This window comes from Salmo trutta, chromosome 21 (assembly GCF_901001165.1).
Source record: "Salmo trutta chromosome 21, fSalTru1.1, whole genome shotgun sequence".
In the NCBI taxonomy this organism is placed as follows: Eukaryota; Metazoa; Chordata; class Actinopteri; order Salmoniformes; family Salmonidae; genus Salmo; species Salmo trutta.
The window spans coordinates 24,428,519-24,452,280 of NC_042977.1; the positions used below are offsets into that span (position 1 = coordinate 24,428,519).

General features: G+C 44.7%; 1 protein-coding gene across 2 annotated transcripts; it reads right to left on the minus strand.

Annotated features, from left to right (window-relative positions):
- Positions 1-330: 330 nt before the first annotated feature.
- On the minus strand, positions 331-23,746 carry LOC115157013 (von Willebrand factor C domain-containing protein 2-like). Of its 2 annotated transcripts, XM_029704858.1 has the most exons (4): positions 23,650-23,746; positions 22,795-23,067; positions 2,723-2,852; positions 331-1,790 (listed from the first exon to the last, which is right to left on the minus strand). In XM_029704858.1, the coding sequence occupies exons 1-4, from the start codon at positions 23,686-23,688 to the stop codon at positions 1,603-1,605; spliced, it is 630 nt and encodes a 209-aa protein (XP_029560718.1). In that variant the 5' UTR covers positions 23,689-23,746; the 3' UTR covers positions 331-1,602. The 2 variants fall into 2 exon arrangements, with proteins under 2 accessions (XP_029560718.1, XP_029560717.1); XM_029704857.1 differs by lacking the exon at positions 23,650-23,746 and having other exon boundaries at positions 22,795-23,622.
- Positions 23,747-23,762: the final 16 nt, after the last annotated feature.

Consider the following 23,762-nt stretch of genomic DNA (forward strand, 5'->3'; position numbering starts at 1 on the left):
TAATGCATGGCCCCATGTCGCAAGGATCTGTACACAATTCCTGGAAGCTGAAAATGTCCCAGTTCTTCCATGGCCTGCATACTCACCAGACATGCCACCCATTGAGCATGTTTTGGATGCTCTGGATCGGCATGTACGACAGCGTGTTCCAGTTCCCACCAATAGCTAGCAACTTCGCACAGCCATTGAAGAGGAGTGGGACAACATTCCACAGGCCACAATCAACAGCCTGATCAACTCTTTGCGAAGGAAATGAGTCGCGCTGCATGAGGCAAATGGTGATCACACCAGATGCTGACTAGTTTTCTGATCCACACCCCTACCCTTTTTAAGGTATCTGTGACCAACAGATGCATATCTGTATTCTCAGTCATGTGAAATCCATAGATTAGGGCCTAATACATTTATTTAAATTGACAGATGTTCTTATATGTTGCCTTTATATGTTTATTCAGTATATTATGGATCCCCATTAGCTGCTGCCAAGGCAGCAGCCACTCTTCCTGGGGTCCAGCAAAATTGAGACAGTTTTATACAATTATGGGTCTCTGACATTCTGATAGTGAGTTGTTTATAGTTTACATAACTATGATATTCATACACTACTTAATGTTTCTTACACTAGCCTTTAGCTTTCAGAACCTATTTTATCATATCTATAACGTTCCATTCATATCAAATTTAAATGCAATGGAGATGTTATACCTCAATTAATAAAGTCTTCCAATAAGCGTAACATCTCAAAATGTAGGATAGTCTCTATAATCTACATCACATCGAAACAGTTTAACTAGCGTAGAAATATACATTTACTACTTCACTGGCTTAATCCTTGTTTACAGTATACGTACAGTTTAAGGAGGCAGTTGGGTCAAACTGCCCCCTCCTTCAACTACATTAGGAAATGTTTTTGTCAAGGAATGTTGAAAAGATAGTTCACTCCCAAATCTAAGTTAATCAGATGTGTTTTCAGATCTTCAAATTGGTCTTAATATCAAGATGAGAATCATGAGATGGTCCCAAACCATCTGTTGTGTCGATCCAGCTATCTGCCTCCATCTCCCCAAAAAATAGATAGTGCCATTGTTTCCCATTCATTTGGGATGGAGGCTTATAGTTGGAGCTTATAACATAATATATATAATATTTAGCAGACGCTTTTATCCAAAGCGACTTACAGTCATGCATGCATACGTTTTATGTATCGACAGCAGATTGTGTGGGACGTGAACTCATCTTGACATTAGACCACTTCTTAAGTCTGAACAAACTTTGATTTGAGGGTGAACTGCCACTTCACAAGTTCATTCATTGATAGTCATTTGAAATAGGTTTAGGTTTAGACAAGAGAACGCAAATAGATCCACATTGGTACTACATGATACAGTATGTCAGTTAATGTCTCTTCCTCTTCTAGTCCTGCTGATAACCACCTAACCTTCAGGGGAAAAGCATTCTGGGTTGACGTTTCCCCATGGTACAGATCTAGGATCAGCTTACCCTGCCCCAATGCTAACCTTAACCATTGGTGGGAGGAAATGCAAGATCACTGTCTAGGGGCAGCTTCACCCTACACCGGGGCAAATGACTGGTCCTACTTCATCAGTTCTTCTGGCTAGCCTCTTCAGGGGTGCAGTTATGTACGCGAGCACAGGTGGCCAAGCGGTTGCCCTCCCAGTAGCCAGCGTCACCTGAGTCGTGACAGCGACACTTTGTGCAGGAGTCCACCCATACAGGTTCCCCCCCTGGGATCACATGGTTGCGGGTCAAATCCACATAGCAGTTGGGCCCTGGGGAAACACACAATCTCTTGACTTGCCATTTGGTTGTGATATTTTGCATTGTACTTCCATGAGGATATAACTGTCACCTCTACCGTAAAGAGGAGAGGGTATTTTCAGTGGAAGTTGAACTACAGACAATAAGACTTGATTAACTCTGAATTACTGTAATTGAAAAAACTATGAAAACTTAATTGTGCGGTCATAGACCACCTAAAATCAAACCATGAAAGAATCTTCAACTGGCTATTTTCCAACTCGATAAACTTCCTTTTAAATAGCTATTGTGTGTCTCAGTAGAACAGGAGAGAGTGGATCGGTCATTGGTAACGGTGTGTGAAGAGCATTATTTCATGCTGATACAGTTATTCTTCCCCCACTACTTCTATTTGTTTGGATAAATGATCACATTCATACAGTATATTGCTGCTTGTGGTGCTGACAACAGTAATGTGACAAAACTAACGGCAGGCATCAATCACAATAAGCGGTCAATTATGAACAACTGTTTCTGCACAGAGAATAGACAATGTGAGGAATGTGAACATCATCTTCCCTGTATCTAGCCCTCTCTCATCTTCTTTTGCCTAGAGTAGAATCAAATAGAATGCTTCATTGTCAATAAAGAATTTGATGACCTTTGATATCGCACAGCCACTTACTGTAAGCGTGTGTGGAGAAAAATAGGTGTTATTTGAGTGAGTTTTGCTAATTATAATTTAGGAATCATGATTGTAGCTAGCTGATATTGACACTGATGGATATGCTAGCTGCTACTTAGGTGAGACATACTTAGACAAGTTCCTTCTTTCCCTATTTCCCTTAATGTTCTATATCATCCACAGGAGATTACCCACTTCTCTGTCTCTCCTGGACATCTTTAAAAAATGTGTAATCCGTTCACAGGTTCTATGTAATAACCACGAGGTCAGTTCACTCACCCTCTGGGCATTCAGGGCAGCACTTCCCATTGGTGTTGACAGGGTTGACGCAGGGCGGTGGGGCACAGTCTGCCACCAGGCAGCGGGCGATGCCATCACTGTCACAGGTACACTGCTCGCACTCACTTGGCTGCCAATCACACAGAACAGAACACAGGCTGTCAGGGACAGAAGACGATGTCCCAAATGGCACCCTATTACTTTTATAGTGCACTACTTTTGACCAGAAGCCATAGGGGAATAGGGTGTAATTTGGGATGCAGCCACAGGCATAGTCCTACCAGTGTTCTTTAGACTGCTAATGGCAGATACTGTATCACTGTTAGACATGAGCAGTTGGACAGAAAATACCTCCCAAGATGTTATTTGTCATTTATTGAGACAGGGCACTCGACCAAAGACCAAGTCCATATTATGGCAAGAACAGCTCAAATATCATTACTTTAAGACATGAAGGTCAGTCAGTCTGTAAAAGTTCAAGAACTTTTCAAGTTTCTTCAAGTGCAGTAGCAAAAACCATCAAGTGCTATGATGAAACTGGCTCTCATGAGGACTGCCACTGAGACGCAGAGTTGGTGAATGGATGATCACTGCATTAATGGTTCCCACCGTGAAGCATGGAGGAGGAGGTGTGATGGTGTGGGGGTGCTTTGCTGGTGACACTGTCTGTGATTAATTTAGAATTCAAGGCCCACTTAACTAGCATGGCTACCCGAGCATTCTGCAGCGATATGCCATCCCATCGGTTTACGCTTAGTGGGACTAAAATTAGTTTTTCAACAGGACAATGACCCAACACACCTCCAGGCTGTGTAAGGGATATTTGACCAAGAAGGAGAGTGATGGAATGCTGCATCAGATGACCTGGCCTCCACAATCCCCCGACCTCAACCCAATTGAGATGGTTTGGGATGAGTTGGACAGCAGAGTGAAGGAAAAGCAGCTAACAAGTGCTCATCATATGTGGGAACTCCTTCAAGACTTTTGGAAAAGCATTCCAGGTGAAGCTGGTAGAGAGAATGCCAAGAGTGTGCAAAGCTGTCATTAAGGCAAAGGGTGGCTACTTTGAAAAATATAAAATATATTTTGATTTGTTTAACACTTTTTTGGTTACTACATGATTCCATATATGTTAATTGATTCCAAGATGGCATAGCAGTCAGACGTCCGTTGTCCTCCTCTTGTCGTGTCCCGTGTATATATATATTTACATCTTTTCGTCGCATATCTTTTTATATATTTTTTTCTAAAAACTCAACCTCAAAACACTCTCCTGCAACCCGCCTCACCAATTTAAAAAAAGAAGTATTATTTACCTCAAATCTGAAATCCACAACAGAAACTAGCCAGAGATTAGCTAGAGGCTGGCCAGTTCACTAGCTAACGTTGGAGTTCAGCTAGCCACGGTTGGCGGTCATCAGCTATCCCTTAGCTCGAAAAGCTATTGCCAGTTTTGTACAGCGCGACTCAGACCAGAGCATACCGGACCTATTTTTCTCTCCATATCTACGGATTTCTACCGCAGGCTCTGGCCATTTACACCTGGATCTTGCAGCTAGCTAGCTGCTACCCGAGTGACTATTGGCTAACGTCGGTCCCGGAGCTAACATCAATTATTCCGGAGCTAGCCAGCTGAAGAGTTCTATCAGCCACTCCTGGGCTACAATCACCTATCCGGACTCGTTTTACTGCCAATGCGGAGCCCCATCGGGCTTTCACGACTGGACAACCGACGTTATCTGCCCGAGGGAGTTATCCAACTGGCCCCTCCGTCGCGACGTAACCTGAACGCCCATCTGCGGCCCGCTAATCGTTAGCTGTCTTATCGGCTGCTATCTTAATAGGTCTATCGGAGAATTTTCTTGGGCCACTATAACTATAACTATTTTGCCAATTGGACTGGTCCCCCCTACCACACAGAACCCCACTAATCTACAGACGGAAACGCACGAGGTGGCTAAAAACAGACCTCCCTCCATCTTCTACCAACTTGCTACCTATGGCCCGGCTAGCTGTCTGAATCTCACTTGGACATTTATGATCACTCGGCTAAGCATGCCTCTCCTTAATGTCAATATGCCTTGTCCATTGCTCTTCTGGTTAGTGTTTATTGGCTTATTTCACTGTAGAGCCTCTAGCCCTGCTCATTATACCTTATCCAACCTTTCAGTTCCACCACCCACACATGCTATGACATCTTCTGGTTTCAGTGATGTTTCTAGAGACAATATCTCTCTCATCATCACTCAATGCCTAGGTTTACCTCCACTGTATTCACATCCTACCATACCTTTGTCTGTACATTATACCTTGAAGCTATTTTATCGCCCCCAGAAACCTGCTACTTTTACTCTCTATTCCGGTCGTCATAAACGTCCAATTCTCATAGCTTTTAGCCGTACCCTTATCCTACTCCTCCTCTGTTCCTCTGATGATGTAGAGGTGAATCCAGGCCCTGCAGTGCCAAGCTCCACTCCTATTCCCCAGGCGCTCACTTTTGATGACTTCTGTAACCGTAATAGCCTTGGTTTCATGCATGTTAACATTAGAAGCCTCCTCCCTAAGTTTGTTTTATTCACTGCTTTAGCACACTTTGCCAACCCGGATGTCCCAGCCGTGTCTGAATCCTGGCTTAGGAAGTCAATCTACTTGCAATCTACTGCAGAGTTCTGTCTTACCATCCAAACAATTTGAGCTTCTACTTTTAAAAATCCAACTTTCCAGAAACAAGTCTCTCACCGTTGCCGCCTGCTATAGACCACCCTCTGCCCCCAGCTGTGCTCTGGCCACCATATGTGAACTGATTGCCCCCCATCTATCTTCAGAGCTCGTGCTGCTAGGTGACCTAAACTGGGACATGCTTAACACCCCAGCCATTCTACAATCTAAGTTTGATGCCCTCAATCTCACACAAATGATCAATGAACCTACCAGGTACCACCCCAAAGCTGTAAACACGGGCACCCTCATAGATATCATCCTAACCAACTTGCCCTCTAAATACACCTCTGCTGTTTTCAACCAAGATCTCAGCGATCACTGCCTCATTGCTTGCATCCGTAATTGGTCAGCGGTCAAACGACCTCCACTCATCACTGTCATACGCTCCCTGAAACATTTCAGTGAGCAAGCCTTTCTAATCGACCTGGCCCGGGTATCCTGGAAGGATATTGACCTCATCCCGTCAGTAGAGGATGCTTGGTTATTTAAAAAAAAAATGTAATGCCTTCCTCACCATCTTAAATAAGCATGCCCCATTCAAGAAACTTAGAAACAGGAACAGATATAGCCCTTGGTTCTCTCCAGACCTGACTGCCCTTAACCAACACAAAACATCCTGTGGCGTTCTGCATTAGCAAAAGAACAGCCCCCGTGACATGCAACTTTTCAGGGAAGTTAGAAACCAATATACACAGGCTGTTAGAAAAGCCAAGGCTAGCTTTTTCAAGCAGAAATTTGCTTCCTGCAACACAAACTCAAAAAAGTTCTGGGACACTGTAAAGTCCATGGAGAATAAGAACACCTCCTCCCAGCTGCCCACCGCACTGAGGATAGGAAACTCTGTCACCTCTGATAAATCCACTATAATTGAGAATTTCAATAAGCATTTTTCTATGGCTGGCCATTCTTTCCACCTGGCTACCCCTACCCCGGTCAACAGCACTGCACCCCCCACAGCTACTCGCCCAAGCCTTCCCCATTTCTCCCTCTCCCAAATCCAGTCAGCTGATGTTCTGAAAGTGCTGCAAAATCTGGACCCCTACAAATCAGCCGGGCTAGACAATCTGGACCCTTTCTTTCTAAAATTATCTGCCGAAATTGTTGCAAACCCTATTACTAGCATGTTCAACCTCTCTTTCGTGTCGTCTGAGATTCCAAAAGATTGGAAAGCAGCTGCTGTCATCCCCCTCCTTTGGACACTGTGTTTGCTACCCTCCAGACGAGCTTCAATGCCATACAACTCTCCTTCCGTGGCCTCCAACTGCTCTTAAATACAAGTAAAACTAAATGCATGCTCTTCAACCGATCGCTGCCTGCACCTGCCCGCCCATCCAGCATCACTACTCTGAACGGTTCTGACTTAGAATATGTGGACAACTACAAATACCTAGGTGTCTGGTTAGACTGTAAGCTCTCCTTCCAGACTCACATCAAACATCTCCAATCCAAAGTTAAATCTAGAATTGGCTTCCTATTTCGCAACAAAGCATCCTTCACTCATGCTGCCAAACATACCCTCATAAAACTGACCATACGATCCTCGACTTCGGCGATGTCATTTACAAAATAGCCTCCAATACCCTACTCAATAAACTGGATGCAGTCTATCACAGTGCCATCCATTTTGTCACCAAAGCCCCATATACTACCCACCATTGCGACCTGTACGCTCTCGTTGGCTGGCCCTCGCTTCATACTCGTCGCCAAACCTACAGGCTCCAGGTCATCTACAAGACCCTGCTAGGTAAAGTTCCCCCTTATCTCCGCTCACTGGTCACCATAGCAGCACCCACCTGTAGCACGCGCTCCAGCAGGTATATCTCTCTGGTCATCCCCAAAGCCAATTCCTCATTTGGCCGTCTTTCCTTCCAGTTCTCTGCTGCCAATGACTGGAACGAACTACAAAAATCTCTGAAACTGGAAACACTTATCTCCCTCACTAGCTTTAAGCACCAGCTGTCAGAGCAGCTCACAGATCACTGCACCTGTACATAGCCCATCTATAATTTAGCCCAAACAACTACCTCTTCCCCTACTGTATTTATTTATTTTGCTCCTTTGCACACCATTATTTCTACACTGCTCAAAAAAATAAAGGGAACACTTAAACAACACAATGTAACTCCAACTCAATCACACTTCTGTGAAATCAAACTGTCCACTTAGGAAGCAACTCTGATTGACAATAAATTTCACATGCTGTTGTGCAAATGGAATAGACAACAGGTGGAAATTATAGGCAATTAGCAAGACACCCCCAATAAAGGAGTGGTTCTGCAGGTGGGGACCACAGACCACTTCTCAGTTCCTATGCTTCCTGGCTGGTGTTTTGGTCACTTTTGAATGCTGGCGGTGCTATCACTCTAGTGGTAGCATGAGACGGAGTCTACAACCCACACAAGTGGCTCAGGTAGTGCAGCTCATCCAGGATGGCACATCAATGCGAGCTGTGGCAAGAAGGTTTGCTGTGTCTGTCAGCGTAGTGTCCAGAGCATGGAGGCGCTACCAGGAGACAGGCCAGTACATCAGGAGACAAGGAGGAGGCCGTAGGAGGGCAACAACCCAGCAGCAGGACCGCTACCTCTGACTTTGTGCAAGGAGGAGCAGGAGAAGCACTGCCAGAGCCCTGCAAAATGACCTCCAGCAGGCTACAAATGTGCATGTGTCTGCTCAAACGGTCAGAAACAGACTCCATGAGGGTGGTATGAGGGCCCGACGTCCACAGGTGGGGGTTGTGCTTACAGCCCAACACCGTGCAGGACGTTTGGCATTTGCCAGAGAACACCAAGATTGGCAAATTCGCCACTGGCGCCCTGTGCTCTTCACAGATGAAAGCAGGTTCACACTGAGCACGTGACAGACGTGACAGAGTCGTCTGGAGACGCCGTGGAGAACGTTATGCTGGCTGCAGCATCCTCCAGCATGACCGGTTTGGCGGTGGGTCAGTCATGGTGTGGGGTGGCATTTCTTTGGGGGGCCGCACAGCCCTCCATGTGCTCACCAGAGGTAGCCTGACTGCCATTAGGTATCGAGATGAGATCCTCAGACCCCTTGTGAGACCATATGCTGGTGCGGTTGGCCCTGGGTTCCTCCTAATGCAAGACAATGCTAGACCTCATGTGGCTGGAGTGTGTCAGCAGTTCTTGCAAGAGGAAGGCATTGATGCTATGGACTGGCCCGCTCGTTCCCCAGACCTGAATCCAATTGAGCACATCTGGGACATCATGTCTCGCTCCATCCACCAACGCCACGTTGCACCACAGACTGTCCAGGATTTGGTGGATGCTTTAGTCCAGGTCTGGGAGGAGATCCCTCAGGAGACCATCCGCCACCTCACCAGGAGCATGCCCAGGCGTTGTAGGGAGGTCATAGAGGCACGTGGAGGCCACACACACTACTGAGCCTCATTTTGACTTGTTTTAAGGACATTACATCAAAGTTGGATCCGCCTGTAGTGTGATTTTCCACTTTAATTTTGAGTGTGACTCCAAATCCAGACCCCATGGGTTGATAAATTGGATTTCCATTGATTATTTTTGTGTGATTTTGTTGTCAGCACATTCAACTATGTAAAGAAAAAAGTATTTAATAAGATTTTTTCTTTCATTCAGATCTAGGATGTGTTGTTTAAGTGTTCCCTTTATTTTTTGAGCAGTATATTTCTACTTTGCACTTTCTTCCACTGCAAATCTACCATTCCATTGTTTTACTTGCTATATTGTATTTACTTTGCCACCATGGCCTTTTTTTGCCTTTACCTCCCTTATCTCACCTCATTTGCTCACATTGTATAGAGACTTATTTTTCTGCTGTATTATTGACTGTATGTTTGTTTTACTCCATGTGTAACTCTGTGTTGTTGTATGTGTCGAACTGCTTTGCTTTATCTTGGCCAGGTCGCAATTGTAAATGAGAACTTGTTCTCAACTTGCCTACCTGGTTAAATAAAGGTGAAATAAAAAAATCAAATTCATAGTTTTGATGTCTTCACTATTATTCGACAATGTAGAACATAGCAAAATAAAGAAAAACCCTTGAATGAGTAGGTTTGTCCAAACTTCTGACTGGTACTGTTATGTGTAATGTATATTTTATTGTATTGAGTTCATGTAAACCGTTAACAGATGTTTTCCCCTGTCACGGTATTGGATGGTTATCAGCATCTCTGCATGTGGTTCAGATACAGAGGTTGGGTTAAATGAAGTGGAAGAAACTAACACCATGAGGCTCTGGGCTTAATGTCTCTTAGCTCATCCAGTGCTGTGTCAGAGGGCCTCTGATTATCCCCTTAGGGATCGCCCATTAACCATAATAACCTCATCAAGAGGACAATGAGCCAAGAGTAAATCTCACTGGCTTGGCTTTTCTGTTGCCAGAGTCGTTTCATATTCTAATTCATTGACTGAGGGGGTATTGCATTTCTGCTTGGCTTTGTTGGCTCTGCTTTCCTCTTTCCACTGACGCAAAGGAGTTTATTCTTCAAGCAGGTTGAACAGTGGCTAATGATTCTGCTGGTTATAGCAACAGACAACAAAGAGTTGTATGTAATCAATAGCACAGCAACCTAATCACAAACAAGAAACATAGATGCAATTAGAAACAAACAACAAATATGACTGAAGAACCCATTCAATATTATGGATGAGGACCATGAAGGAGATTATCAAAACATTTACAATGTGCCCCCAGGAGAATCTCAATATCAACTGGGTGATTTATGTCTATATTTGTTCTCTCAATTTACATCTGCACTGTCACATTTCAATAGACTGGCTGTAAATGTAGCAAGATTCAGCATTTAACAGCAGCATACTGCCTCCATGTGGCAGTATCTCCACAAGTTACAGTCCCTGTCAGTAACAGCTTTTCAGCTACTAACCTAATTGAGCAGGTGTAAAATAAACCAGCTATACTGTATCCAAACAAGATGGCGTAGCAGTCAGACGTCTTTGTCTTCGTCTTGTTGTGTCCGTGTATATATATCTTTATATATATATTTTTATATCTTATTTCTATGCATATATTTTTTAAATATTTTTCTTAACCTCAACTTCAACATACTCTCCTGCAATCCGCCTTACCCAATGTGGTATGGATCTGCTATTTTCTTTACTTTTGAACTGGAACCCCCAACAGAAGCTAGCCAGCTAACTAGCTACTAGCTAGTAGTCAGCTAGCCACTGCTAGCGGTCATCAGCTAACCTTTAGCCCGAACGACTCTTACCAGTCTGCACAGTGTGATTCAAACCTGAGCAAATCGGACTTATTTTTCTCCATATCTCCGGATTCCTACCGCAAGCACTGAACCTTTTGTCCTGGATCATTGCAGATAGCTAGATGCTATCCAAGTGGTCACTCCTGGCTAACGTCTCTGTGTTCCAAAGCAAGAACCAATTAGCCTGGAGCTAGCCTCTGCTAGGCCCATCTCCCGGCTAGCCGAAGAGGTCCATCAGCCACTCCTTGGGCTACAATACCTATTTTGCCAATTGGCCTGGACCCCTTTGACTGCCGACACGGAGACCCGCCGATTCATCACGACTGGACTACTGACGTAATCTGCCTGAGGGTTTTTTTCAACTGGCTCCTCCGTCGTGACGTCCCCTGAATGCCCATCTGCTAGCCTGCTAGCCGCGGCCCGCTAGCTGTCTAGAGCATATCAGACTGTTAGCTGAAGAGGCCCATCGGCGAAATTCTTTGGCCACTATACCTATTTTGCCAATTGGTCTGGACCCTTTTACCACACGGAGCCCTGCTGATCCATCACGACTGATCTGCCGACAGTAACAGCACGAGAGGGCTACAACAGACTTCTTCCGTCACTACGTCCCTCGTCCTTCTTCTGCTAGCTTGCTAGCCCCGGCCCGCTAGCTGTCTGAATCGCCGTGTCTCCAGCCCGCTGAGCTACTCACTGGACCCTATGATCACTCGGCTACGCATGCCTCTCCCTAATGTCAATATGCCTTGATCATTGCTGTTCTGGTTAGTGATTATTGCCTTATTTCACTGTAGAGCCTCTAGCCCTGCTCAATACGCCTTAGCTAACCCTTTAGTTCCACCTCCCACACATGCGTTGACCTCACCTGGTTTAAATGATGTTTCTAGAGACAATATCTCTCTCATCGTCACTCAATGCATAGGTTTACCTCCACTGTATTCACATCCTACCATTCCCTTGTCTGTACATTATGCCTTGAATCTATTCTACCGTGCCCAGAAACCTGCTCCTTTTACTCTCTGTTCCGAACGTACTAGACGACCAGTTCCCATAGCCTTTAGCCATACCCTTATCCTACTCCTCCTCTGTTCCTCTGGTGATGTAGAGTTTAATCCAGGCCATGCAGTGCCTAGCTCCACTCCCATTCCCCAGGCGCTCTCATTTATTGACCTCTGTAACTGTAAAAGCCTTGGTTTCATGCATGTTAACATTAGAAGCCTCCTCCCTAATTTTGTTTTATTCACTGCTTTAGTGTTACGCCCCTGAAAAAGGGGAGAAATAATCACGAGAGTGATACGGTATTGTTTCCTCAACGAGAACTTTTACTGTAATCATTTTACCAAAGTAACACATTTTACACAAGTAACACATTTTACAAAACAACAGATCTACAGGAAAGAGCTAGTGTTGTAGGGTACAAGGCTTATTCACGTCACAACAGTATACACTGTAATTCACTGAAACATACACTCATTTCAATATAACTGTCAAGCACAAAGCTTTAACTCAGTAAACCATAACTCAATTTATCAACAGTCAATCAAGTGTTTGAAAAACCCTTATACACATAACACCGCAACATATCTTATTAGCAACGCACATGTTCATTCACATGTTCATTCACGATCGACATAAAATGGCAACTACTCTCAGTACGAAGCTAGCCTTAGCTGCAACCGAGCAGGGCTCATATTACTCTGCAAACTTAACTCAACTTCCTCAAGATGTTACTAAGACACACCTTAAACACTCTTGACATGTTAGCGAATTATTACATTTAAATGACTCAGTTTTATCATCAATATCGTACCTGAAAAAGGGGAGAAATAATCACGAGTGATACGGTATTGTTTCCTCAACGAGAACTTTTACTGTAATGAGGAAAAGACCGCGATTTCCCCGTGAACTTGAGTGGAGACCAGAGCAATCGGTCTCAGACTCATGGATTAAAGAGCATTTAGTAGATCACAGATTAACACTTTTCCCCTTAAATTAGGCACCACAAAATAAAGTAATCAATATAACGTTTACACATTTCTTTTACAATTCTTACCTTTTGTACACTTGATGGATTTTAACTTTAACACAATTATATGAATGTTATCAATCTCTATCACTAATACAGAATGCATGATCTTTTTAACCTTAGATGTTTTAAGATCCTCACATACTATGAACTTACTAATACTTTTTAATGTATAATAGGCTATGAGTATTTCCTTTAACCTGTCACACTCTCCCCGACAAAATAAATGTTGTCCCAACATTACCAACATTGTCTTCAACAACAGTCTGTATGCACTGGACCTAGGAAATCCTCTTCTGTAAGGTAGTACTTGAGCAGAGGTCAAGGGTCACAGTTCAAATATAACTAACAAGTTATTTTCACAGTCCATATCTGTTGACCAGCTGTATAAACAGTCCATAAGCAGTCTTTTCTCATACTATTGATCAACAGTCCATCACTTTTAATGGTCTATATGCATAGTCTGCAAATTGTCTCTTGTGACAGTCTGAAATCAGTCAGTAGTCCATGGTCAAACATGTCAACTCTGTAGCCTCATGTTTGCTGAAGCCCATACATGTAAGGTGGCTGAAAGTAACATTGCTGTAGTGATGGCAGCCATGGAACCATTCCTGGTGCAGAGTAGACAGGGAACAACTGTGGCTGGATACTGTAGCAGGAAGGGATACCAAGATGATCATAGTTGATACGCCTTGGAGGGTGTCTCTCTCTTTGTGGCAGCTGGTAGGCCGGTTCCTCGGGTTCAGCAGCAGCAGTTAATGAAGGAAAGGCACTTGGTGGACGATCATCAGGCAAATTTTCAGCAGGCAAGTTCATCTCCTCAGCAGGCAAGTTCATCTCCTCAGCAGGCCGGTCTTTAACTGTTGTCTCCTCCAGCCGCTTTTCAACCAGAGGCTGTGCTGGTTGCGTATCAGGGACTGGCACGGCAACTGTCTGTTTCACTGGTGGAGGCCTGTGTTCCCACTCTCTCGCTGGTTCAGCATTCCTCCCCTCAGGTACTGTAGATGTGGGAACCTGTAGCGGCTCATGATGAAGGTCATATTCATCACCGCTGTCTTCATCAGAATCTAGAGGCTCTGAGTCAGGCTGATGTCTCCTTTTTTTCTGACTTTTGTCATCTTTGGTCATTTCTGGTTGCGTCTCAAAAGGTAAGTGGTCACAGGACATGAGCAGGTTTCTGTGCAGGACCCTGGAGCGTCCCCTACCCTTTTCTGGTCTCAATTCATAAATCGGCAGGTCTGAACCCATTTGTCTCACTACTGTGTGAATTGTATCTTCCCAATAGTTACGGAGTTTTCCTGGTCCTCCTCTTGGTGTCAGGTTTTTAATCAGAACTCGCTCGCCAGGCTGTAGCACTGAACTCCTAACTTTAGCGTCATAGTACTTCTTACTTCTGTCAGCGGCTTTCTGAGCATTTTCATTTGCAATGGCGTATGCTTCTTCCATCCCTCGTTTCCAGTTCTCCACGTAGTCTCGCTGGTTACTGGAACCTGCCTCTGTGCACAATCCAAAGAGCATATCAACTGGAAGCCTGGGTGATCTCCCAAACAGAAGATAAAATGGTGAATAGCCAGTCACTTCGCAACGGGTGCAGTTATAGGCATAAACCAGTTTATTCAGAGACTCCTTCCAGTTTGACTTTTGTGTCTCAGTTAGTGTCTTTAACATTTGCAACACTGTTCTGTTCATGCGTTCCACTTGACCGTTCCCCATCGGGTGATAGGGCGTTGTTCTGGACCCCGCCATGCCACTGAGTTTCTTTAATTGATGGAACAACTGATTTTCAAATTCTCCCCCTTGGTCATGGTGGATGCGGGACGGGAACCCGAACTTCAGGGCAAAGTCATTGAAGATGAGATTTGCAGCAGTTTTACCTGACTTTGATGTGGTGGCGTAGGCTTGAGTGAAACGTGTAAAATGATCAACAATCACGAGGATGTACTCATAACCCCCTTTGCATCTGTCGAGATGAAGGAAGTCTATACATACCAGTTCAAATGGCTGTGTTGTCACAATGTTTGTCAGAGGAGCTCTTGTTTCATGGGCTGGCTTTTTCTGCTTGACACAGCAACAAGTTTTAGTCACATAGTGCTCGATGTCAGATTGCATATATGGCCAGAAGAAGCGGTCACGTACTAGTGATACAGTGCGGTCAGTACCTTGGTGTCCCATGTTATTGTGCAACTCTTCCATCACTTTACCTTTGTACTGCTCTGGTAGAACTAACTGCTTGCGGGCTGTAGTAATTCTGTACAGAATGCCATCACTGTCTATTGTCAATTTGTCCCATTCCCTGAATAGGCATTTTGTCTTTGGACTGCATTCCTTTTGCTCTTTAACTGGCGGTTTGGAACCAGACAGTTTGAAATTTAGCACAGGACGGATGACTGGATCAGATTCTTGTGCTTCTCTTATCCCATCTTTTGGGATCGAGCTGATTGTTGCAGTGGTTGTCTCACCTCCAGCTGATACTGACATCGATGCAGCTGAAAGTGACCAAGGTACAACAGCCTCTTTCTGTACCTCAACTGCTTGTATCGTGGCGGCAATGGTGTCTGGTGGAAGCTCCTCAGAACATTCTTCCATCAGTGACTCTACATCCAGTGGCATTCTTGACAAAGCATCGGCATCGCCGTTCTCTCTGCCTGGCCTGTACTTTATTGTAAAGTGGAAATCAGCCAATTCTGCAACCCACCTGGAAGTGGTTGCGTTCAGTTTTGCAGTAGACAGAATGTAGCTGAGCGGGTTGTTATCGCTGTATACAGTGAAGGTCGGAGCATAGTACAAATAATCACGGAACTTATCAGTGATTGCCCATTTCAGAGCTAGAAATTCTAGCTTGCCCGAGTGGTAGTGATAGTTCTTCTCAGCGGCTGTTAAGGTTCGAGAGCCATAAGCAATGACTCTAAGCTTCGCATCTTGCTTTTGATACAGAACTGCTCCCAAGCCTTGGTGTGACGCATCAGTGTGTACAACAAATGGCTGAGTGAAATCAGGGAAACCTAAGACTGGTGGGTGAAGCAAACACTCAATCAGCTGTTCAAGTGCCTGTTGATGCTGGTCAGTCCACAGGATTGGCTTGTTTGAGGGCACCACATGGCTTGCTTTCTTTGTTTTTGTTTTCCGTGGGTGGTGAGGTAATTTCTCTGAATCTGATTTCAGGAGGTCATACAGGCAGCTGGCCCTCCTAGAAAAGTCTTTGATGTACTGTCTGTAGTAAGTGAGCAAACCAAGCATTTTTCTGAGCTGGCCCACAGTCTCTGGTCTGATTTCTTTCAATGCTCTTACTGCTTCAAAATCGGCTGGGTCAACTCGGCTGCCCTCTGCAGACACTATTCTTCCCAAATAACGGACCTGGGGTTTAAAGAGATCACACTTACTTGGTTTGAGTTTAATGCCATACTCTCTGAGACGCTGCAAAACTTTTCGCACATCATTCACATGGCTGTCGAAAGTTTTACTGAAAACTAGCGTGTCGTCCAGATAAGGAATGCAGATGTTATCCCGGAGCCCTTCCAAACACTCCTCCATACACCGCTGAAAAGCTGCAGGAGCGTTCATGAGGCCGAATGGCATACGTATCCACTCATAGAGTCCCCATGGGGTCACAAATGCTGTCAGTGGTCTGCTTTCTTCAGAGATGAACCCCTGGTGATACGCTTTTCCCTGGTCTAAGAGGGAGAACCAGGAATTACCACCTAAACTGTCCATGATGTCTTGGACCCGAGGGATAGGCTGGCGGTCGGGATGTGTCTTTCTGTTCAGGTCTCTGTAATCTATACACAACCGGAGGGTCCCGTCCTTCTTCCGAACGCACACGACAGGTGAAGAATATGAAGAGTTTGACTTCCTAACCCAGCCCTGGGCTATGAGGTCATAAAGGTAACCCTTCATCTCCTGATACAGTGGCCTGGGCACTGACATGTATGTGCGCTTGACTGGTTCAGAGTCCTTTAGAGAAATAGTCATTTTCAATCGTTCAATACAGCCAATGTCATTGTCTGATCTGGAGAAGGAGTGGCACTCTTCTCTAAGCATTTGCCTAACAACCTCTCTCTGCTCTTCGGTGAGGTGATTTAAACCTACTGGTGGATCCCACTGTTCAGTAGCAGTACATGGGGTTCGAACGCTTGTGTGATTCACTGTGGCTGGGGTGACAGTTTTTTCAAAGACCTGGGCAGGTAACACAGTTATAATGGTTTGTACTGTACCGATTATTGTGCGTCCTAGCAGGGCAATGTCGTCGTCAGTGGGGTTAGAGACATCAAGCATGACAACTGGAAAAACACCTTTCCTGACTCTGACTAGTGTGTCAAAGAACTCCAGGTCGTCTGGCCACTGCGGGTTCAGGTCTGGCTGGAAAAGCATTATCATGTCCTCTTTGAAAGGCTGGGAAGCTACACGGCACTCAATCTGAATGCTACTGTGTTTTGGTACAGCAACCTTCTCTTTCTTGGTTTTCACTGCGTATTCATCTGTCTGTTCTGCGCTAACAGCCTGTATAAAAGCTCTCACCTTGTTTCTTTTGAGGCTTGGGAAAGCTGTTTTTACTGCACTGTATCGTTTAGTCTTTTCAGTCATTGTCAGGATGTGCTCGATAACATTGAAACCTATGATGGGATGCGATAGGTGACAGCCTTTCATTACCAGCACTGGGATGATCAGTTCCTTTGTTTGGTCAGTTTCAGAGGCTAGCCGAAAAGTTGTTTCAATCCATCCCAGGTACGGCATTTCAGTCCCATTTGCTGCAGTCAACCTTAGATCATCAGGTGAGTCCAGTATTTCTGAAACATCTCTCAGCCTTGCGTTTGGGAGAGATTTCTCTTTCCATCGTTCATCAATGACCGATACCTGAGAGCCTGTGTCCCATAGAGCTTGGAGGTGGTGGCGATTCAGGTGACACTCAATAAGGCACTGTCTGCCGACTAGCGAGGTGACCTTACGGGGGTGGCAACCTTGAGCTAGGGATGGTAAAGAGTGGGCATTTTCCTCTGTGCAGGAAAACCTTTCCCTGGTAGAGTCAATTTTCAGGTGAGTGCATTTTTCCCTATGTTTAGTCCAATGTTGGTTTTGACATACTTTGGAACAGTACAGTGTCTCTTTACATGATGAACATTGTTTCAGGTTCTCAAATGAATCTTCTCTGGCACAATTTGCACATTTCTGGGACTTTTTGGTAGCTACGGTTAACACTCGTCCCTCAGCGGTAACCCTTCCCCGTTTAAAGGGGCCTCTCTTGATGGTCTGACTCCCCGGATTTTACATCCAGCTTGAAAATGTTCTCCACTCCCACATCGGAAGCAGTGTGTGCAGCGTGCATCTGTTCTGGCCCGCTGGCAGACAAAACACCTCCTTGGAGCTTGAGCAGAACGGTTGGTATACAGGTTAGGTGCATATTGCTGCTGCGCAGGGTCAGGTGCTTGGGGCTGACTGTAGTTGCTGTAATACTGCAGCTGGGAAACAGGTGGCTGGGGGTCCCTATCTGGCCTCCTAACTGGAGGTGGGGCATAGACACAAGGCGGGGACTGAAACATAGGCTGCCGTAATGTCTCCTTAATCTGAGCAATCTCTGCACTGAGACCTTTTAGAGAAGCTACACCTGTCTTAAGTTCAGCTAACTCTGTTAACAGTTCTGCGGGTATCTTAGCTTTGGCTTCCTTCACAGGACACTTTGCAGTTGGCGTATCTTCTAACTGGACTACACTTACAGTTGTAACAGGCTGTGGGGCATTAAACCGCTTTTTGTTTCGTCTTTCTATCTCATTAGCACAAGCAATGTTAAGCTTCTCTAGCAAAACCTCATCTGATGTTTCGCTATCTAGCAGGAGAGGCTGCATGTCTATCCTGATACTGTCACTCTGGAGACCTGTAAGGACTGTGTGTAAACACATGCGCTGGACTAGAGCAGGGTCATACTTAAGCCCTGATTCTGACTCCTGGGATGCAAACAGTACTTTCTGCCTCAAATCTAAGACGCGCATCAGGAAGCTTTGAGGGATCTCCTTGCTATGCTGTGCTTCTGAAGCTAGCTGTTTGTAAAGCTCTGTTGCACTCTTCTCTTGGAAGTGGGAACGCAGGATACATCTAAGTGTGGTAAGAGTTAGCTGGGGTTTACCTTCCAAGTAGCTGCGTAGCTGTGAGCCTGGAGAAATAGCCCTGACTACTGCGTCTACTATTTCTACCTCAGGATAGCCTCTGTTAAGTCCATTCTCGATCTGATGGGCAAGGCTGGAAAAAATCAGTTTATCTTTCTGGCCCGGTTCACCTATCTGACCAGAAATTTTAAACTCTTTACGCCAATATGAGCTGGGCTGTGCACTGGGTGAGAGCGGCACGCTCACCTGAAGATTAGCATGGGGTTGGGGCTGACGCAGAGAATCACTGGCTTTGGCTGCAGTAATCTGCTCAGTTCCCACCCCTTGTTGTGGGGTTGCAGTTCTCAGTTCCTCTATTCTGTGATGTGTTCCGGCTGTTTCAATATCATGGTCAGTTTGCCCTGTTTTGTTATCTAAACCACTGATCATCTCTGTCATTTTGTCTTTAAGTAGCAACAATTCCGACATGCCGCCATCTTCTAACTCTGCAGCTTCCTCTCTTTCAAGGAACATCATAATGTGAGTCATCAATGATATGCGGGATTTGTCTTGAACATCTCTTCTCTGTTCACCTGAGATGTCAAGGAAATCACATATCTCTAGTAACTTGTCTTTAGTCAGGGTGCGCAATTCTCCTACTACCTCTTCCTGTAGTTCTTCCAAGGCGGTCGTCATGTTGACAGAACAGGAGGAACTTTTACTGTGCAGGAGTTGACTCTGAATTAGATAGTCCTTACTGTCTCTGATGGTCGATCAATGGCCTCAGCTGACACGTACTTAACCACCAACTTCCAGCTCTCCTCGAACAGCAACACTTTCCTCACTGCAGCCTGCCTGAGTTGTTATGTGGGGATTTAGCTGGCTCGGAATTCAGCAACCAGGATGTGGAAACTGGACATCTGAGCAGCCATCTCAGCGGAGCCTCCAAAAATGTTACGCCCCTGAAAAAGGGGAGAAATAATCACGAGAGTGATACGGTATTGTTTCCTCAACGAGAACTTTTACTGTAATCATTTTACCAAAGTAACACATTTTACACAAGTAACACATTTTACAAAACAACAGATCTACAGGAAAGAGCTAGTGTTGTAGGGTACAAGGCTTATTCACGTCACAACAGTATACACTGTAATTCACTGAAACATACACTCATTTCAATATAACTGTCAAGCACAAAGCTTTAACTCAGTAAACCATAACTCAATTTATCAACAGTCAATCAAGTGTTTGAAAAACCCTTATACACATAACACCGCAACATATCTTATTAGCAACGCACATGTTCATTCACATGTTCATTCACGATCGACATAAAATGGCAACTACTCTCAGTACGAAGCTAGCCTTAGCTGCAACCGAGCAGGGCTCATATTACTCTGCAAACTTAACTCAACTTCCTCAAGATGTTACTAAGACACACCTTAAACACTCTTGACATGTTAGCGAATTATTACATTTAAATGACTCAGTTTTATCATCAATATCGTACCTGAAAAAGGGGAGAAATAATCACGAGAGTGATACGGTATTGTTTCCTCAACGAGAACTTTTACTGTAATGAGGAAAAGACCGCGATTTCCCCGTGAACTTGAGTGGAGACCAGAGCAATCGGTCTCAGACTCATGGATTAAAGAGCATTTAGTAGATCACAGATTAACACTTTTCCCCTTAAATTAGGCACCACAAAATAAAGTAATCAATATAACGTTTACACATTTCTTTTACAATTCTTACCTTTTGTACACTTGATGGATTTTAACTTTAACACAATTATATGAATGTTATCAATCTCTATCACTAATACAGAATGCATGATCTTTTTAACCTTAGATGTTTTAAGATCCTCACATACTATGAACTTACTAATACTTTTTAATGTATAATAGGCTATGAGTATTTCCTTTAACCTGTCACATTAGCACACTGTGCCAACCCGGATGTCCTAGCCGTTTCTGAATCTTGGCCTAGGAAGACCACCAAAAACCCTGACATTTCCATCCCTAACTATAACATTTTCCAACAAGATAGAACTGCCAAAGGGGGCGGAGTTGCAATCTACTGCAGAGTTAGCCTGCAGAGTTCTGTCTTACTAACCAAACAATTTGAGCTTCTACTTTTAAAAATCAAACTTTCCAGAAACAAGTCTCTCACCGTTGCCGCTTGCTATAGACCACCTTCTGCCCCCAGCTGTGCCCTGGACACCATATGTGAACTGATTGCCCCCCATCTATCTTCAGAGCTCGTGCTGTTAGGTGACCTAAACTGGGACATGCTAAACACCCCGGCCATCCTACAATCTAGGCTTGATGCCCTCAATCTCACACAAATTATCAATGAACCTCCCAGGTACAACCCCAAAATCCGTAAACACGGGCACCCTCATAGATATCATCCTAACCATCCTGCCCTCCAAATACACCTCTGCTGTATCCAACCAGGATCTCAGCGATCCCTGCCTCATTGCCTGCGTCCGTAATGGGTCTGCGGTCAAACGACCACTCCTCATCACTGTGAAACGCTCCCTAAAACACTTCAGCAAGAAGGCCTTTCTAATCGACCTGGCTCGGGTATCCTGAAAGGATATTGACCTCATTCCGTCATTAGAGGATGCCTGGTTATTCTTTAAAAGTGCTTTCCTGGGGCCTCCCGGGTGGCGCAGTGGTCTAAGGCACTGCATTGCAGTGCTAGCTGTGCCACCAGAGATTCTGGGTTTGAGCCCAGGCTCTGTTGCAGCCGGCCACGACTGGGAGGTCCATGGGGCGGCACACAATTGGCCCAGCGTCGTCCGGGTTGAGGAGGGTTTGGCTGGCAGGGATATCCTTGTCTCATTGCACACTAGTGCCTCCTGTGTCAGGCCGGGTGCAGTGCACGCTAACCATGTCACCAGGTGTACAGTGACACAGTGGTGCGGCTGGCTTCTGGGTTGGATGTGCATTGTGCCAAGAAGCAGTGCGGCATGGTTGGGTTGTGTTTCGGAGGACGCATGGCTCTTGACCTTCGCCTCTCCTGAGTCCATATGGGAGTTGCAGCGATGAGTGTAACTACTACCAATTGGACACCATGAAATTGGGGGAAAAAAGGGGTAAAATAAAAAAAGGTGCTTTCCTCACCATCTTAAATAAGCATGCCCCATTCAAAAAGACTTGAACCAGGAACAGATATAGCCCTTGGTTCACTCCAGACCTGACTGCCCTTGACCAGCACAAAAACATCCTGTGGTGTACTGCATTAGCATCGAATAGCCCCCGCGATATGCAACTTTTCAGGGAAGGCAGGAACCAATATACACAGGCAGTTAGAAAAGCAAAGGCTAGCATTTTCAAACAGAAATTTGCATCCTGTAGCACAAACTCCAAAAAGTTCTGAGACACTGTAAAGTCCATGGAGAATAAAAGCACCTCCTCCCAGCTGCCCACTGCACTAGGAAACTGTCACCACAGATAAATTCACGATAATTGAGAATTTCAATAAGCATTTTTCTACGGCTGGCCATGCTTTTTACCTGGCTACCCTTACCCCGGTCAACAGCCCTGCACCCCCCACAGCAACTTGCCCAAGCCTCCCCCATTTCTCCTTCACCCAAATCCAGATAGCTTATGTTCTGAAAGAGCTACAAAATCTGGACCCCTACAAATCAGCCGGGCTAAACAATTTGGACCCTCTCCTTCTAAAATTATCCGCCGAAATTGTTGCAACCCCTATTACTAGCCTGTTCAACCTCTCTTTCGTATCGTCTGAGATCCCCAAAGAGTTGTGAACAGGAAAAGAAATACCTAACTTTTGAATAATATCTCCAAATTTGGAGGTGTGTATTTGCGCACAGACAGACTTTGCAGCGCCGACTTCAGGAGGTAGCAGAACGACCATCATGACAGTAAGAGGAAAATCAATATACATCAGTCAACTCAATAGACATTTGAGAAGTGACAACCCAGAAATATTATTTTTATTCATTCGAGAAAAAGATTCACCTGATCATATCGTGACAAGTACGTCAATATTTATTGTAGCCTACCTGGAAGTTTTGTCCCAGTTCGTACACCTCTCCCCGGTACTCACAGCCTATCTTCTCACAGCTTGGGCAGCAATCAGTGGGATAGTGGCTGACATGGATGCAAGCGGTGGGCAAAGAGGTGCATTCCGTCCTTGCACAAGAAGACCCCTCTGTGGTGCATTCACACTGCGTGCAGTGGTCCGAGTCTAAAAAATACCATTCTCCTACATAGTAGACGCTGCTGTTTGCATCACAAGTGTTCTCCTGTCCAGCTACAGAGAAAGCCAGACCGACCTGGACACAGAACAGTAGAGACATCACGGAACGCATAATCACCATCAAATAGTGCTTATTTGAAAACATTTTCATGACCAAAAAAACAATACAAAAAATACAAAAAGAATGTGTTCCAGTGTCCACGATTTAAAAATTCCAAAATGTGCTTTAGTGTTTATGGTTATAGAGCAATATCTGCCACATTGTTGCAGAATATAACATCCTCACAACATTTCTTCAGATGTCCTAGCCTAAAACTTTTCTAAGGTTATGTTCTCCACTCCCGGTCTTTCACAGATCAGAGGCAGAAACTTGCAGAGAGAAAGTTATTACGCCTCTATGTGGGTTTTGTTACAATTCACACATGACAACCTAGTCTAGTGCACATATTCTGCTCTTCCGTCAACTGTCTGTGAGCTATAGCCTACTCATTTATGGTCAAATTATGAGAAGGGGCTTTCCCCTACAGAAATAACTGTTGTTATTGTCTAGACAATATTTGAACCGCTTTGAGATAATATTAACTTCTTCTTTTTTATCGTACCATTTTATGAATGAACAGATGAATTAAGATACATGTGGTTGTTATATAGATAATACCTCTTGTTTGACTTTTGTATTCAATCTTGGTAATGACATTTGAAAGTAAAAATCAAAAAAATCTGCAGCCTATTATATTAAGCAGTAATAATGTTCCCATGGATTTTCACGGC